At 46.8% G+C, this 13,649-nt stretch overlaps 1 protein-coding gene and 1 non-coding gene across 2 annotated transcripts in view; both read right to left on the bottom strand.

Moving 5' to 3' along the window:
• LOC134910724 (putative deoxyribonuclease tatdn3-A) overlaps positions 1–13,252 on the bottom strand; it is a 31,379-nt gene extending 18,127 nt beyond the window's left edge. Inside the window, exons 1-4 of the mRNA XM_063919056.1 lie at positions 13,154–13,252; positions 3,767–3,799; positions 3,596–3,669; positions 1,157–1,238 (exon numbers count right to left, since the gene is read on the bottom strand). Of these exons, the coding sequence (XP_063775126.1) occupies positions 1,157–1,238; positions 3,596–3,669; positions 3,767–3,799; positions 13,154–13,216 (252 nt within the window). The 5' untranslated portion in view covers positions 13,217–13,252. The remainder of the gene's footprint in view (positions 1–1,156; positions 1,239–3,595; positions 3,670–3,766; positions 3,800–13,153) is intronic.
• Positions 1,495–1,577, bottom strand: TRNAL-UAA (transfer RNA leucine (anticodon UAA)). The gene has a single exon. It is a non-coding gene; the product is annotated as a tRNA-Leu (tRNA).
• Positions 13,253–13,649: the final 397 nt, after the last annotated feature.

The following is a 13,649-nucleotide window of genomic DNA, read 5'->3' as shown; positions in this document are numbered from 1 at the left end:
GCACTCTAACCTCAAATATGAACTCTAACCTGCGAGGCACCCTAACCTCAAACATGAACCCTAACCTGAGAGGCACTCTAACCTCAAACATGAACCCTAACCTGAGAGGCACTCTAACCTCAAATATGAACTCTAACCTGAGAGGCACTCTAATCTCAAACATGAATTCTTATGTACCCGTAGCTCATATGCAGCAGTGGCAATGTTTTATATCTTTATGCAGAATATAAATATAATGGGGTCTGTCTGCTAGTCCCAGACCCCCCTCCCCTCCCCCCAAAAAAAAGAAAATCATGCACTACACTTTTATACCACCCCACACCTTGACCCTGGTACCAAACCATAGTGTTGTGGGTGGATAACAACACATTAATAGCATTGCAAGAGGATATTGGAAGGAAATAATGAGATTACAGGACAAAGGTAAAATCTTTTGTCTCACCACAACTTGCACAGGAAAAACAAACACAGTGATTACATGACAGTGCAGTTTGGCGTCCTACCCTATATACGTGGCTTAGATGAGAATAGTCTGGGAGAAGAACAGGCCAAACCTGGTCAAGAAAATGATCAGAACTGGATTTATTTTACAAAGAAGCTCCCTGGAATTTCTAATGATCAGGAACAACTTTCCCAACCTATGGGGGCCGTTTCTGCACACGTAAATGGAGGGACAACAGCAGATATCTCCCATGTGGTCCCTCATTTTAAAACCCTGGGGATGCTTAGGTTTTGTGGTTATTTTTAAGGGTGATTTCCCGCAAAATAACTGTTACAGGTCTGGAAAGATGTTACCATGAAATAACTGATTCTATAAATGTGTCGCACCTGCGGAACCTCTCCAGGCTGAGGAGCATCTGTCAGAGGAGAGCTTCAATCCAGAGGGAGAGTACTCTGCTGTATCACACAGGGAAACACACCTGCATTTATGCAACATTCCGTAACTACTGGGGAGATTTTACGGATGGTTGGAGAGAGATAAAATACTAACCTATCAGCTCCTGTCATTTTTCAAACACAGCCTGTAACATGGCAGTTAGAACCTGATTTGGCTGGTACTTTATCTCTCTCTCTCTCCATTTTATCTCTCTCCAAGCTTTGATAAATCTCTCCCTACATTAGTACCGGTAAGTAGAATGCATTTCTAGATGACAACCTTCATTGTGACGCTGTGATAACCATCTCTTTTCCTCTGAATAGGATGTACTCCAAAACACGGCATGAGATATTTGGGGTATCTACAAAACAAGTAGGGAAATAATGATATTAAATATGTACCTTGATATACACTCACATACAGTATATAAACCTACTGACTACACACTATGATATGGTTCTGCCTGAGCAGTAATTGATCACGTTTGCAGGAGTGAGTTCCTGGGGCAGGTTTTGCTTCTCTTAATTTCTGGGGGTAACCCCCAAGTAATAAATGTGACCAATACATTTCCCCAAAAATTTGCTATTATGCCGTATACATGAGGTCTCACTGTATATAACCAGAAGTGGGGTTCGAACCCACGCGGATATGTATCCATTGGATCTTAAGTCCAACGCCTTAACCACTCGGCCATCCTGGTGTCGAAGTCAATAATATTACATACACACAACATACAAACTCCAAACAGATGGGTCTATGCGCGTTTGCATACACGCAGCGTGCACAGCGATATATGGTAGCATACGCATTCACACAGACAAGCCACAAAGATATATTCAACACATATTTCATACAACACATAAATTAAACATGTCAAGCACCAGACATTATAATGTATTTATATAAAAGAGTTATAACATCAGATACATATGTATTATTGGAACGGAACAAGTTAAACATATCATGCTTGGTGTCAAAATGATCAGGAGAATGTGTGTGTTAATTTGATAGCTGTGGTTAGATTGTACCACATTGCAACCATTAGTTATGATTAAATGTATGAATATAAAGCCACATTCTAAAGTGAACAAAAGAATCTCCTGAAAGACAGCATGGCTAATCCCTATAATGGCATCTTCAAAACTGGACATTGCTTGCATATGAACTGACCAATAACACATCATGGGTGGAATTCAAATGTTTGAAAAGTCGGTTAGGTGTCTGTTTTTTACTGTCTATTAGATGGGAAAATACAGACTCCCAACTGACTTTTCAAACATTTGAATCTCCCCCCATGAATGAGAGATCTCCCTCCCCTGGACCAATAACAGAAGACTCAGTCCCAGGCATGTACCTCCCCCAATACACAGTATATAGGTATTCCCCCTCACCCAGGAAGTGCTGTTTGAGTGCATTGAGCAAATAGGGTGAAGTATGCTGGCTGTAACTGATCCTTATGTAACTACAACGGCTTCTTGTGTAATTGTAACTCTGTAACTATATATATATATATATTATAACTGAATGATATACTGTACATATGTTACATAGTATGCATACCCATTTAATATCAAATATATACATCTCTGAGTGTTGGACCTCAGCCACTGTGTGCGATTACTTGCTTTCTCTTAAGGAATGTAGTGTTTGCGACGTACAGCGCACTTTTATCGTATATGGTACTATGATGCGCCATGCGTCCGCAGCATATATTAACGCTGGCATTTAAAATGTTTATTTAGAAATAATTAGAACTTTACACTGGTGTGATATATTTTGTGCCTAATTCAGACCTGATCACTGTTGTGCCAATTCGCAAAGCGGCCGATTATGGAATGGCCACGCATACGTACGGATCGTAATGCGCAGGCGCGATGCCAAACAGTGAAAAAATCTTGCATTTTTTTTATCGCTAGGCGCACGCAGGCTGATTGACGGGAAGAGGACGTTTGTGGGTGGTAACTGGCCGTTTTCTGGGAGTGTCAGGAAAAATGCAGGCGTTCTCAAGCGTTTTCAGGGCGGGTGCGTGACATCAGCTCTGGCCCCGATCAGTCTGATTGTATCGCACTGTAGGAGTAAGTCCTGGGCTGCGCACGCAAAAGGACAAAACTAGCAGGTAAAAGCCAATAACAGTAAAAGGGCAAAACATTAGGACGGGAGACGAAAAACAATGGTAAGGGACAAGGTTCAGCAATGATATATCTAGATAAACAATAATGCAATAATGAGGATGTTATAAAACCGTCTTCCTAACCGACTCCTGAGCGATGCCAGTTCTGCAATCATAGGGGTAAATTGACTTAGATGGGAGTTCTATTTAAGATGGGATGTTGCCCATAGCAACCAATCAGATTCTACTTCTCATTTATCTAGCAGCTTCTAGAAGATAATACCTGGAATCTGATTGGTTGCTATGGGCAACATCCCATCTTAAATAGAACTCCCATTTTAGTAAATATACCCCATACTCTGCTATAAGCATAGAGTACCAGTTGAGGTGCGCATAGGGATTTTTCAGGGGTAAAAATGCACAAAAAGATGCGCGGCGCTAGTAAACTCGCTCCCGACTAGGTAAGACTAGAGAGGCTGTTTAACGTGACTGCAGCAGCAATGACAGAGGACACGTCTGTATAGTCAGGTACATGTACACCGTACACCTAAGGCGACGGCAACCAGAATGTCTGCATCCTCCTCAGTACACTCACACATGACACAAACCTTTCCGATAGCTGAATAAGCCTTTCAAACTCTCCTGTGTTTTCTGTTACAGAGACCAGGGCCTGGACGCCTCCCTACAGAATAAAACAATATATTTCCTCAGCAATTCATAAAAAAAAATTATTTTCAAAGTTCTGATACAAAAAAAAAAAATCTCAATTTTGTACCTACTTTTCTTGATCTCTCCAGAATTTCCTCTGTGTCCTGGAAATACAAACATTATGTTACCGTTGGCGATCTCACAAGTACAACAGGCACAGCGGGGTCGGCGGTATTTGGGAAAGACTCTGAATGAGTGACAGCCGTTGGGATCACTGCAGAGGAAACATTTAGCTCTAGGACACATCCCGTCTCGGTGGAGACTGCGCATCGGAGGGATGTAGACAATGGTTCATAGACAAACCCATTTGCTTGTTATATTTCCAGATATTTCCTAGGGAAGTAGAGTGTGCAGACAAGAAACCATTGTTCTAGCGTATATTATTCCAAATTCTAATAATATTCTTCCACCTGAGCCTGACTTCCAGTGACCGCAGCGTGCTATGCTGAGATAACAGACACAGGGGGTCATTCCGAGTTGATCGCTAGCTGAAAATGTTCGCTGCGTAGCGATGATGCAAAAAAAAACCGGCAGTTCTGCACATGCGTATGCGGCGCTGTGCGCACGTGCAACGTACTTTCACAACGGCCTATGTAATTTCACACAAGGTCTAGCGATGCATCTCAGTCGCACTGCTGGCCGCAGAGTGATTGACAGGATGGGGGCGTTTCTGGGTGTCAACTGACCGTTTTCAGGGAGTGTTTGGAAAAACGCAGGCATGCCAGGAAAAACGCAGGCGTGGCTGTGCGAACGCAGGGCGTGTTTGTTACGTCAAAACAGGAACTGAACAGTCTGAAGTGATCGCAAGCGCTGAGTAGGTCTGGAGCTACTCAGAAATTGCACAATTTTTTTTTGTAGCCTCTCTGCGGTCCTTTCGTTCGCGCTTCTGCTAAGCTAAAATACACTCCCAGTGGGAGGCGGCATAGCGTTTGCATGCCTGCTAAAAACAGCTAGCAAGCGATCAACTCGGAATGACCCCCACAGACTGAAGGATATAACATTGCTTTGCACCATACAGAATTTTCACAAAATTACCAGCAGAGAATGATTAATTTATCCCATTGTATGCATCTAAAGCTGATTATCCTGTATAAGATTGCAAGCTCAAATGATCAGTGCCTCTCTTCTGCTGTCTTCTTGTCCTCACCGGCCTCGTTCACCTGTGCTTCCATGTATCATTCCAGTGACAATTGTTATCATTCCCCTGTATGAGACTTGTTTGGTGTCTACCTCACCTGTTATGTAACATGTACAGCATTATGCTTACTGAATATCCCGTATTTTGCCTTCCTCTACGTCTGTGCAGTCTGCTATAATTTCCAATTGTACATCGCTGCAGGATTTTGTGGCACCATATAAATAATGCTAATAATACGTCAGAGGCCCAAATACCATTTCCAATGTGGCCAGACGTCACAGATACGTCTGCCTGGCTCTAGGTTACATCCCGTGCTCCGTTAGTTGGAAGGGAAGATGAACGCAGATACATATTTGTTTTTTTAGCATTCACAAAATTGTCCCTATTGTCTGGATTACTTCCAGGCTTGGTGATTGCGTCTGGGCCTCATTTGCAGCATTTTTGAGCCTATATGGTGATTTGGACTGTCGACCTAATGACCGTATACCACTGAGGTACAAAAAAGGAGATTTATGGTAAAACTTACCATTGTTAAATCTTTCTGCAAGGTACACTGTGTTCCACAGGGAATAACATCGGGGTGTAGAGTTGGATCTTGATCCAGGCACCAACAGGTTAAAGCTTTAGCTGTCCCAGGATGCACTGGGGCCTCCTCTATAACCCCGCCTCCAGACACAGGAGCTCAGTTTCGTTAACCAGTCCAATGCAGTAGTAGGTAAGAGAGACGGTAGATGGTAGTCACATAGAACCACAGTCTCACGACAGGAGAAGGGACCAGCGGCTAATGCCATACAAACCCATAGAAGCTAACTGCGTCAGGGTGGGCGCCCTGTGGAACCCAGTGTACCTCTCAGAAAGAGATTTAACAATGTTAAGTCTACCATAAATCTCCTTTTCTGCAGCGGGGTACACTGTGTTCCACAGGGAATACATCAGGGATGTCCTAAAACAGTTCCTCATGGGACGGGACGCACCGTAGCGGGTATAAGAACCCGGCATCCAAAGGAAGCATCCTGGAAGGCGGAACTATCAAAGGCACCACATAGCCGCCTCGCACAATTGTTCTTTGGATGCGCCCCGGCGGGCCGCCCAAGAGGGTCCAACAGACCGAGTAGAATGGGCTTTAATAGCAGCAGGAGCTGGTAGTCCATCCTGCGCATAAGCTTGTGCAATCACCATTCTAATCCATCTGGCCAAGGTTTGCTTAGTCGCAGGCCAGCCACGTTTGTGGAAACCAAACAGTACAAAAAGGGAATCTGACCTCCTGATAGTGGCATTCCTCTCCACGTATATACGGAGAGCCTGTACCACATCCAAAGACCGTTCTTTGGAGGACAATTCAGAAAAGATGAAGGCCGGAACCACAATCTCTTGATTAAGGTGAAAAGATGACACCACCTTAGGTAAATAACCAGGGCGAGTTCGAAGAACTGCTCGGCCACGATGAAATATCAGAAAGGGTGGACGACAGGACAGAGCGCCTAGGTCCGACACCCATCTGGCAGAGGCAATAGCCAGTAAGAACAAGACCTTAGCCGTAAGCCATTTAAGGTCCACTGACTCAAGAGGTTCAAATGGAGACTCTTGTTCAGGACAACAGACAAATCCCATGGAGCCACAAGAGGGACATAGGGAGGCTGAATACACAATACACCCTGAGTGAATGTATGAACGTCAGGTATAGACACAATTTTTCTCCGAAACCATACCGACAAGGCAGATATGTGAACCTTGAGGGAGGCCAGACGAAGGCCTAAGTCCATGCCTTGTTGCAGGAAAGCCAGGATTCTGGATGTCTTGAATCTGTGAACATCATAGTTCTTATAAGCGCACCAGGTGAAATAAGAATTCCAGACTCTGTAATAGATCCGGGCAGATGCCGGTTTGCGGGCTTTCAACATAGTTTGGATGACCACCTCAGAAAATCCTTTTGCCCTTAGGAGTGAAACTTCAAGAGCCACACCGTCAAAGCCAGTCTGGCCAGGTCTGGGTAGAGACAAGGGCCCTCTACAAGGAGGTCTGGTCGCTGAGGAAGTTGAAGAGGACACTCTGTCGATAGACCCTGTAGGTCTGAGAACCAATGCCGTCTGGGCCACGCTGGAGCGACTAGAAGTAGTATTCCTCCTTCTTGCTTGAACTTCTGCAGTACCCTGGACAGGAGTGACACTGGAGGGAACACATAAGGCAGCCGAAAGTTCCATGGAATGGCTAGTGCGTCCACAAACGCTGCTTGAGGATCCCTGGTCCTTGATCCAAACACCAGAACTTTGTGATTATGTGGAGACGCCATTAGGTCTACATCTGGTAGGCCCTACTTGTCCACTAGGAGATGAAAGACTTCCAGATGAAGGCTCCACTCTCCGGCATGCACATCCTGGCGACTGAGGAAGTCCTCTTCCAAGTTGAGGACACCCGGAATGAACACTGCCGATATTGCTGGCAGATGGCGTTCCGCCCACTGAAGGATTTTTGACACTTCCAACATTGCCATACGGCTTTGAGTGCAGGTTGATGTATGCCACCGTGGTAGTGTCTGACCGTACTTGAACAGGCCTGTTCTGTACTAGGGGCAGGGCAAGAGACAACGCATTGAACACTGCCCGCAACTCCAGAATGTTTATCGGGAGGAGTAATTCCTCCTTGGTCCACCGACCCTGAAAAGAGTGTTGCTCCAACAACGTGTCCCATCCCCTCAGATTGGTGTCCGTTGTCAGCAGGACCCAGTCGGGGATGCAGAAGGGACGGCCCCTGCTTAATTGCTGGTCTTGAAGCCACCAGGTCAGCGACAGACGAACCTCCGGAGTCAAAGTGATCATATGAGACCTGATCCGATGAGGTAGGCCGTCCCACTTGGAGAGGATTAACCTCTGCAGAGAGCGGGAATGAAATTGAGCATACTCCACCATGTTGAATGCCGCACCATCAGACCAAGTACTTGCATCGCCGCGTGTATCGACACTCTGGGACGACAAATTAAGCATCTTATCCTGTCCTGAAGCTTCAGTACCTTCTCTGGAGACAGAAACAGCCGTTGACTGTGCGTGTCCAGCAGTGCCCCCAGGTGCACCATGCTCTGAGCTGGGACCAGCGAGGACTTCTTCCAATTGACGAGCCACCTGTGGGTTTGTAGGAAGCTTACTGTCAGTTGTAGATGACTGAGAATAACATCGTGGGCGTTTGCCAGGATCAGCAAGTCGTCCAGATGTGGCAGGATCCTGATTCCCTGGCAACGAGATGAGCCATCATCATGGCCATAACCTTGGTGAAGATCCGAGGGGCCGTAGCCAGTCCAAATGCCAGAGCCTGAAACTGATAGTGGATGTTGCCAATAGCAAACTGCAGATACTGCTGATGTGACATGGCAATAGGTATATGCAGGTATGCATCCTGTATATCCAGGGAGACCATATCGTCTCCGGGTTTAATGGCCAGTACAATTGAACGCAGAGTTTCCATACGGAACTTGGAAACTCGTACAAACTTGTTTAATGATTTAAGGTTGAGTATAGGCCGGAAAGACCCATTGGGTTACGGAACTAGAAACAGGGTCGAGTAGTATCCTTTGCCTCTCTGGGACAGAGGAACCGGCACCACCACTCTTGTATCCAGGAGGGAACTCACAACCATTTGTAGAGCTTGCGCTTTTAACGGATCCAAAGGGATAACCGTGGTGCAAAACTGGCAAGCGGGACGTCTCTTGAAGGAGACTGCGTACCCGTGAGAGACGACTTCCCGCACCCATGCTTCTGAAGTGGTCTTTAACCATACCTGGGTGAACTGTAGAAGTCGGCCCCCTCACTCTGGGATCCATCAGGGGGAGGCCCGCCCCATCATGCAGCAGGCTTGTCTTGATTAGAAGCAGGCTGACGGGCCGCCCAGGACTGTTTTGTCTTGGGCTTGGTGGTTTTGGTAGCACGAGAATTTCTGGGGTATGCCTGACCTTTTTCTTTCCCATGAGGCCGAAAGGAACGAAAAGTGGTACCTTTTGCCCTCTGTGCAGAGGGAGTAGGATTTGGGAGAAATGCAGTTTTAGTAGCCGCTAAATCACACAATTTTATTTAGGTCTTCCCCAAACAATATGTCTCCCTTAAAAGGGAGTACCTCCAAAGTCTTATTGGAGTCCAGGTCCACCTTCCATGACCTCAACCACAGAATACGGCGAGCTAGGACAGACTTAGTCGACGCCTTAGCCGCCAACACACCTGCCTCAGAGGACGCCTCCTGAATATAATAGGTTGTTGTGGTAATGTGAGACAGATATTGTCTGGCCTTGTCAGATAATTCATCGGGTAGCTCATCCTCTAATGCCTGAACCCATGCTTCAACACCTTTTGCAGCCCAAGAGGCCACAATAGTGGGTCTACGTATAGCATGTGTTGGGGAGTAAATAGATTTCAGGCATCCCTCCACACGCTTATCTGTCGGTTCCTTTAGTGAGGTGACAGTAGTGACAGGCAGAGTAGAAGATATCACTAGACGGGTGACATGGGAATCCACCGGAGGTGGGTTTTCCCTCATGTTACATAACTCTGCAGGGAGAGGATATCGAGCTAAGGCCCGTTTAGGTAGGGGGGAATTTCTTCCCTGGCTCAGACCAGGGTTCTCGGCGTATGGCCACTAAATTGTCAGAATGTGGTAATAGAGTTTTAGCTACCTTCTGACATTTAAACTTGTCAGGTTTCTTAGACACCGTAGTGGAATCCTTATCATCATCATCAGATATTTGGAGGATCTGTCTAATAGCAACCACCAAGTCAGGGACATCCACCTGTAAAGAAGATTCCTCGTCAGAAGCATCTGATTCAGTGTCTGACAGGACAGTTAGTTCCCCATCCTCATCAGAAGAAACTTCTGAGAGATGCGTGGATTGTCGGAGGTAGCAGCCCGCTTAGATGACCCAGGGACACGAGTGTGACCTATAGCAGATTTATGTCTAACCAAAGATTGGTTTAATTGCTGCAACTGGTTAGACAAATTATCCACCCAAGGCGGATTAACCATAGGGACAATTTGTGGCTATAGTGGCACAGGAGGTCCCATAGTAGGCTTAAGATGATCCACCAGAGTACCCAACAGGGATGAGAACGTAGCCCAGGGTGGCTCCTGATTGGTTGCAGGAGCTGTGGACTGACTGGGAGAGGTATGGCACACATTGCACAGACCATCATATAAAACTTCCCCCTTAGGCAGGGGTTAAAGTGGGCCGGAACGGGGCGGAACTGCGTTCCGTCACCTCTAATTGCAGGCGGAACCAGTTCCGCCTCCGTCCGGCCACAGCATCAGGTCACGGCTGCATTGTAAAGTTTGCAGCGTCCGCCAGCCAATCCCGGCTCGCGGACCAGCTGCAGATCCAATTAAAAGAAGGGGCGGCTATTTCAAAAGCTGGCGTGAGCCAATCACGGCTCGCGGACCGCCAGCCAATGAGAAGCTGCCTAGTGGCAGTTTCTCATTGGCTAACAGTCCGCGATACGTGATTGGTGCGCAATCGGCGCTAGATTCAAAAGCGCAGCCCCTTCCCCTATACGGATACTGGGACCGGCAAATCTGTCTCCCCGCAGCACAGCGTAATGGGACCGCCGGAGCCCGTGACAGTGGGTCCCCCCGCACACATGCATAGGATCATAGGTGTGCGCACCCCCCACACGTGCCCTACATTTATTGCTGCACATTCCTGTGCCCTTCTCCTGCTGCGCCCGCCGTCAGGTTATGTGAGTGAGTGTGCTTTCATTATTTAGGCATACATGTTTCTCCAGCGGCACACAATAAGGACAAGAGTTGGCTTTAGTCACTAAAGCCGACTCTTGTCCTTATTGAGTTCTGCTGGAGAAACATGAGATATATATATATGTTTACTTATTTAATGGTGAGCACTACTGGGGGCATTCTGTAAGCATGTGGGGCGGGCAATGTGAATAAGATTGTGCTACAGTGAGGCATTACTTTGAATTTGGGGTACTTTTGTGTGGCCACGCCCCTTCCTTATGAAACCACACCCTTTTTTGCGGCACGCGCGCCTACGGCGCGCGCTAAGGGGGAGGGGTTGTGGGGAAGATGAGTTCCCCCACCTCTCCAGGACCACTTTAAGCCCTGCCCTTAGGTAAATCCTGGCTGCATGCCCTGCATGATGTGGGAGCGTTCCCAGACTTACTGCCCTTTTTGTTAGACATTTCAGTAAATGTAACAATAGAGCGTATGAGTACGATAAAGCCAGACAGAATACAATACCTGCTAATAAATTCTTTAGTATGTGACTGAGTACCCAGTACACAACACCTGCAAATAAATCCGGTATTATGTGTCAGAGTACCCAGTACACAACACCTGCGAATAAATCCGGTATTAGGTGACTGAGTACCCAGTACACAACACCTGCGAATAAATCCGGTATTAGGTGACTGAGTACACAGTATAATACGTGTAATCGGTAAATACTGTAACGCACTATATAATTGACCCTGACACACCAAGTCCCTTAGGGTACAGAATATAGTGATAGCTATATCTGGGAAACACCGAAAGTGAAATCCACACAGCAGATACAGGCAAACAGAGTCACAGTGACAATGCAGATAATTATTAGTTATGACAATAAAACTGCACTGAACTAGTATACAATACTATATCAGTATATATATATATATATATATATATATATATATATATATACATACATACATATATATATAAAACACAGCACGGTCCTAGACCAGAGGTATATATCAGAATACTCGTACAATATATTCTGAAACAGGAACACTTGGTCTTAACTAACGCTGTCTGTATAAAGACATGTAGAATACTCAAGTGTTTGTAAAGTCACAGCGCTGTATACAGGCGGCTTTACAAGGGAGACCTTGCCCTGCAGTCCCGGAGACCAGCCGCAGCTATACCTAAGATGGCGCCCAGCGTCTCAGTCAGGAGTGGAAAGCAGCTCCAGGGCAGGAAAATCTGCTCAGAGATGGCGCCCTGGGCCGGGGGAGGGCAGCGCCGGCTCTCCTATGCTGGTCCTCACCACCTGGTCCTACGGAGTGTTATTAAACTGGGTGTTAGTACACTCGACCTGTACTCCTATGCCCTTGCAGATATAGTGGGGTCCCTGTGCGCAACAGTGTCCACGCCAGCGTCGCAGTCTGTCTCCCTAGACTGCAAACGGGACGCGATTTAGTAACGGGTCCCGCCTGGGGGACCATCTTACCTCCTCCCCGTAGCAGCCACGCAAACCAGGAGAGCGTCTGTGACCGTGTGCCTAGAGCCGGAGCATCTCTGCCACAAGTACCCGGGAACTGAGCCGCGGGAGTATGCGACGCAGCTTGGGAGGTGATGGAGCCGCAGCTCTGAATGTCACTCTGACATATAACAGTGCTGCGACCCTTGAAGTCTTCTATGAAAGCTTTTTTTCAGGGCTGCCCAGCGCAGTTTCCCTGTTGACTAGCCTGCTCTGCAGGCACCAACTCAAAACTGAGCTCACAGTGCCTGGAGGCGGGGTTATAGAGGAGGCCCCAATGCAACCTGGGACAGCTAAAGCTTGAACCTGTTGGTGCCTGGATCAAGATCCATCTCTACACCCCGATGTATTCCCTGTGGAACACAGTGTACCCTGCTACAGAAATGAAAAATAATGAAATTGTTAAAAAAGATAATGGGCTACTGTGGATGCACATAGTTTAATATTTATATTGCATGTGGAAGTATGCGCTGCAATGTCTATAAACAACTTATTTTGTAGTCTTATATCACCCTCCTCCCTGGGTGTCTGTAGGTACTGCCCGGAAACCCTGGCCCGCGGGCCACCTAGTGACCTACCTCACTTCCCACACACCTGCTTCTACAACTCAGGGGCAGATTTAGCAATCTTTCTAAATAACACAAGTCACTGCAATTAGAAACCCAGGAGCAGAATATTATTATAGTGTGAATGGCTCAGGCTGTCATGGAGGGTGACTGGCTCCACCACTATGATGCAGCCATATGTGATATTTAAGTGGCAGAGGATGATTTGTGATAACCTATAGAAAACTAGAACTGTTATAAAAGCTGACCACTACAAACACAATTTAAAGCAGCATAGACAAATCCCTCACTATAGCAGAACAGTATTCACCACTCATTTATGTCTCCTTTATAGGAGACATTTTGTTGAAGCCGCCTGGCTCCACTTCCACATATTTTGGTCTCTTAGAAAATGGCCGCCGCCTTGAAGAACGGAACGGCTGCGGCGCTGTGAACGGGTGCGTGAAGACATCAGCAGCGCTGTGTGATAGTGAGCGAGGGGCGGCCCAGTTACCATGGTCCCTCTGACACTGCGCACAGTGATAGTTACCTGGAGGAACTCCTCAGCTGTCATGTGACAGTGACAGTCTACAAACCCTGCTGCTGCTGCCATTCCCACACATGGGCGGGGTTTCGCGGTATAACAGCCCTCAGTAATGGCGGCAAGTGGGCGGGGCTTAAAGTCTGATTGACTGCCAGGTGTTGGTCAGCAAAAGCCCATTGATTTAATGCAGTGGTGTCACACAGGGTTGTGTACCAATAAAGATGCCTCCTGCGCTGTATGTAGCAGTGCCCTGACCTCTGTATATTGTATCTACTCATTATTATTTCTGTACACATTCTCATAGAGGGTTTTGTTTATTGGTGAATCTGCAGCAGGGCCATTGTGCAATAAAAGCTTCACATTTGCGAATTTGGCCCTTAGTGTTCATATACAGTATGCGGTCACAGACCACATGCACCCCAGGTATAGGAGTGGCAAGTGCAGTGCGGCAGTCATTCGTTCGGGATGCCGGCACCGACATTGTGATCTCATTTGGGATGCC

This window comes from Pseudophryne corroboree, chromosome 4 (genome assembly GCF_028390025.1).
Source record: "Pseudophryne corroboree isolate aPseCor3 chromosome 4, aPseCor3.hap2, whole genome shotgun sequence".
Taxonomy (NCBI): Eukaryota; Metazoa; Chordata; class Amphibia; order Anura; family Myobatrachidae; genus Pseudophryne; species Pseudophryne corroboree.
Note: the sequence above shows the minus strand (reverse complement) of the source record. Positions and strands in the feature narration are given on the sequence as shown.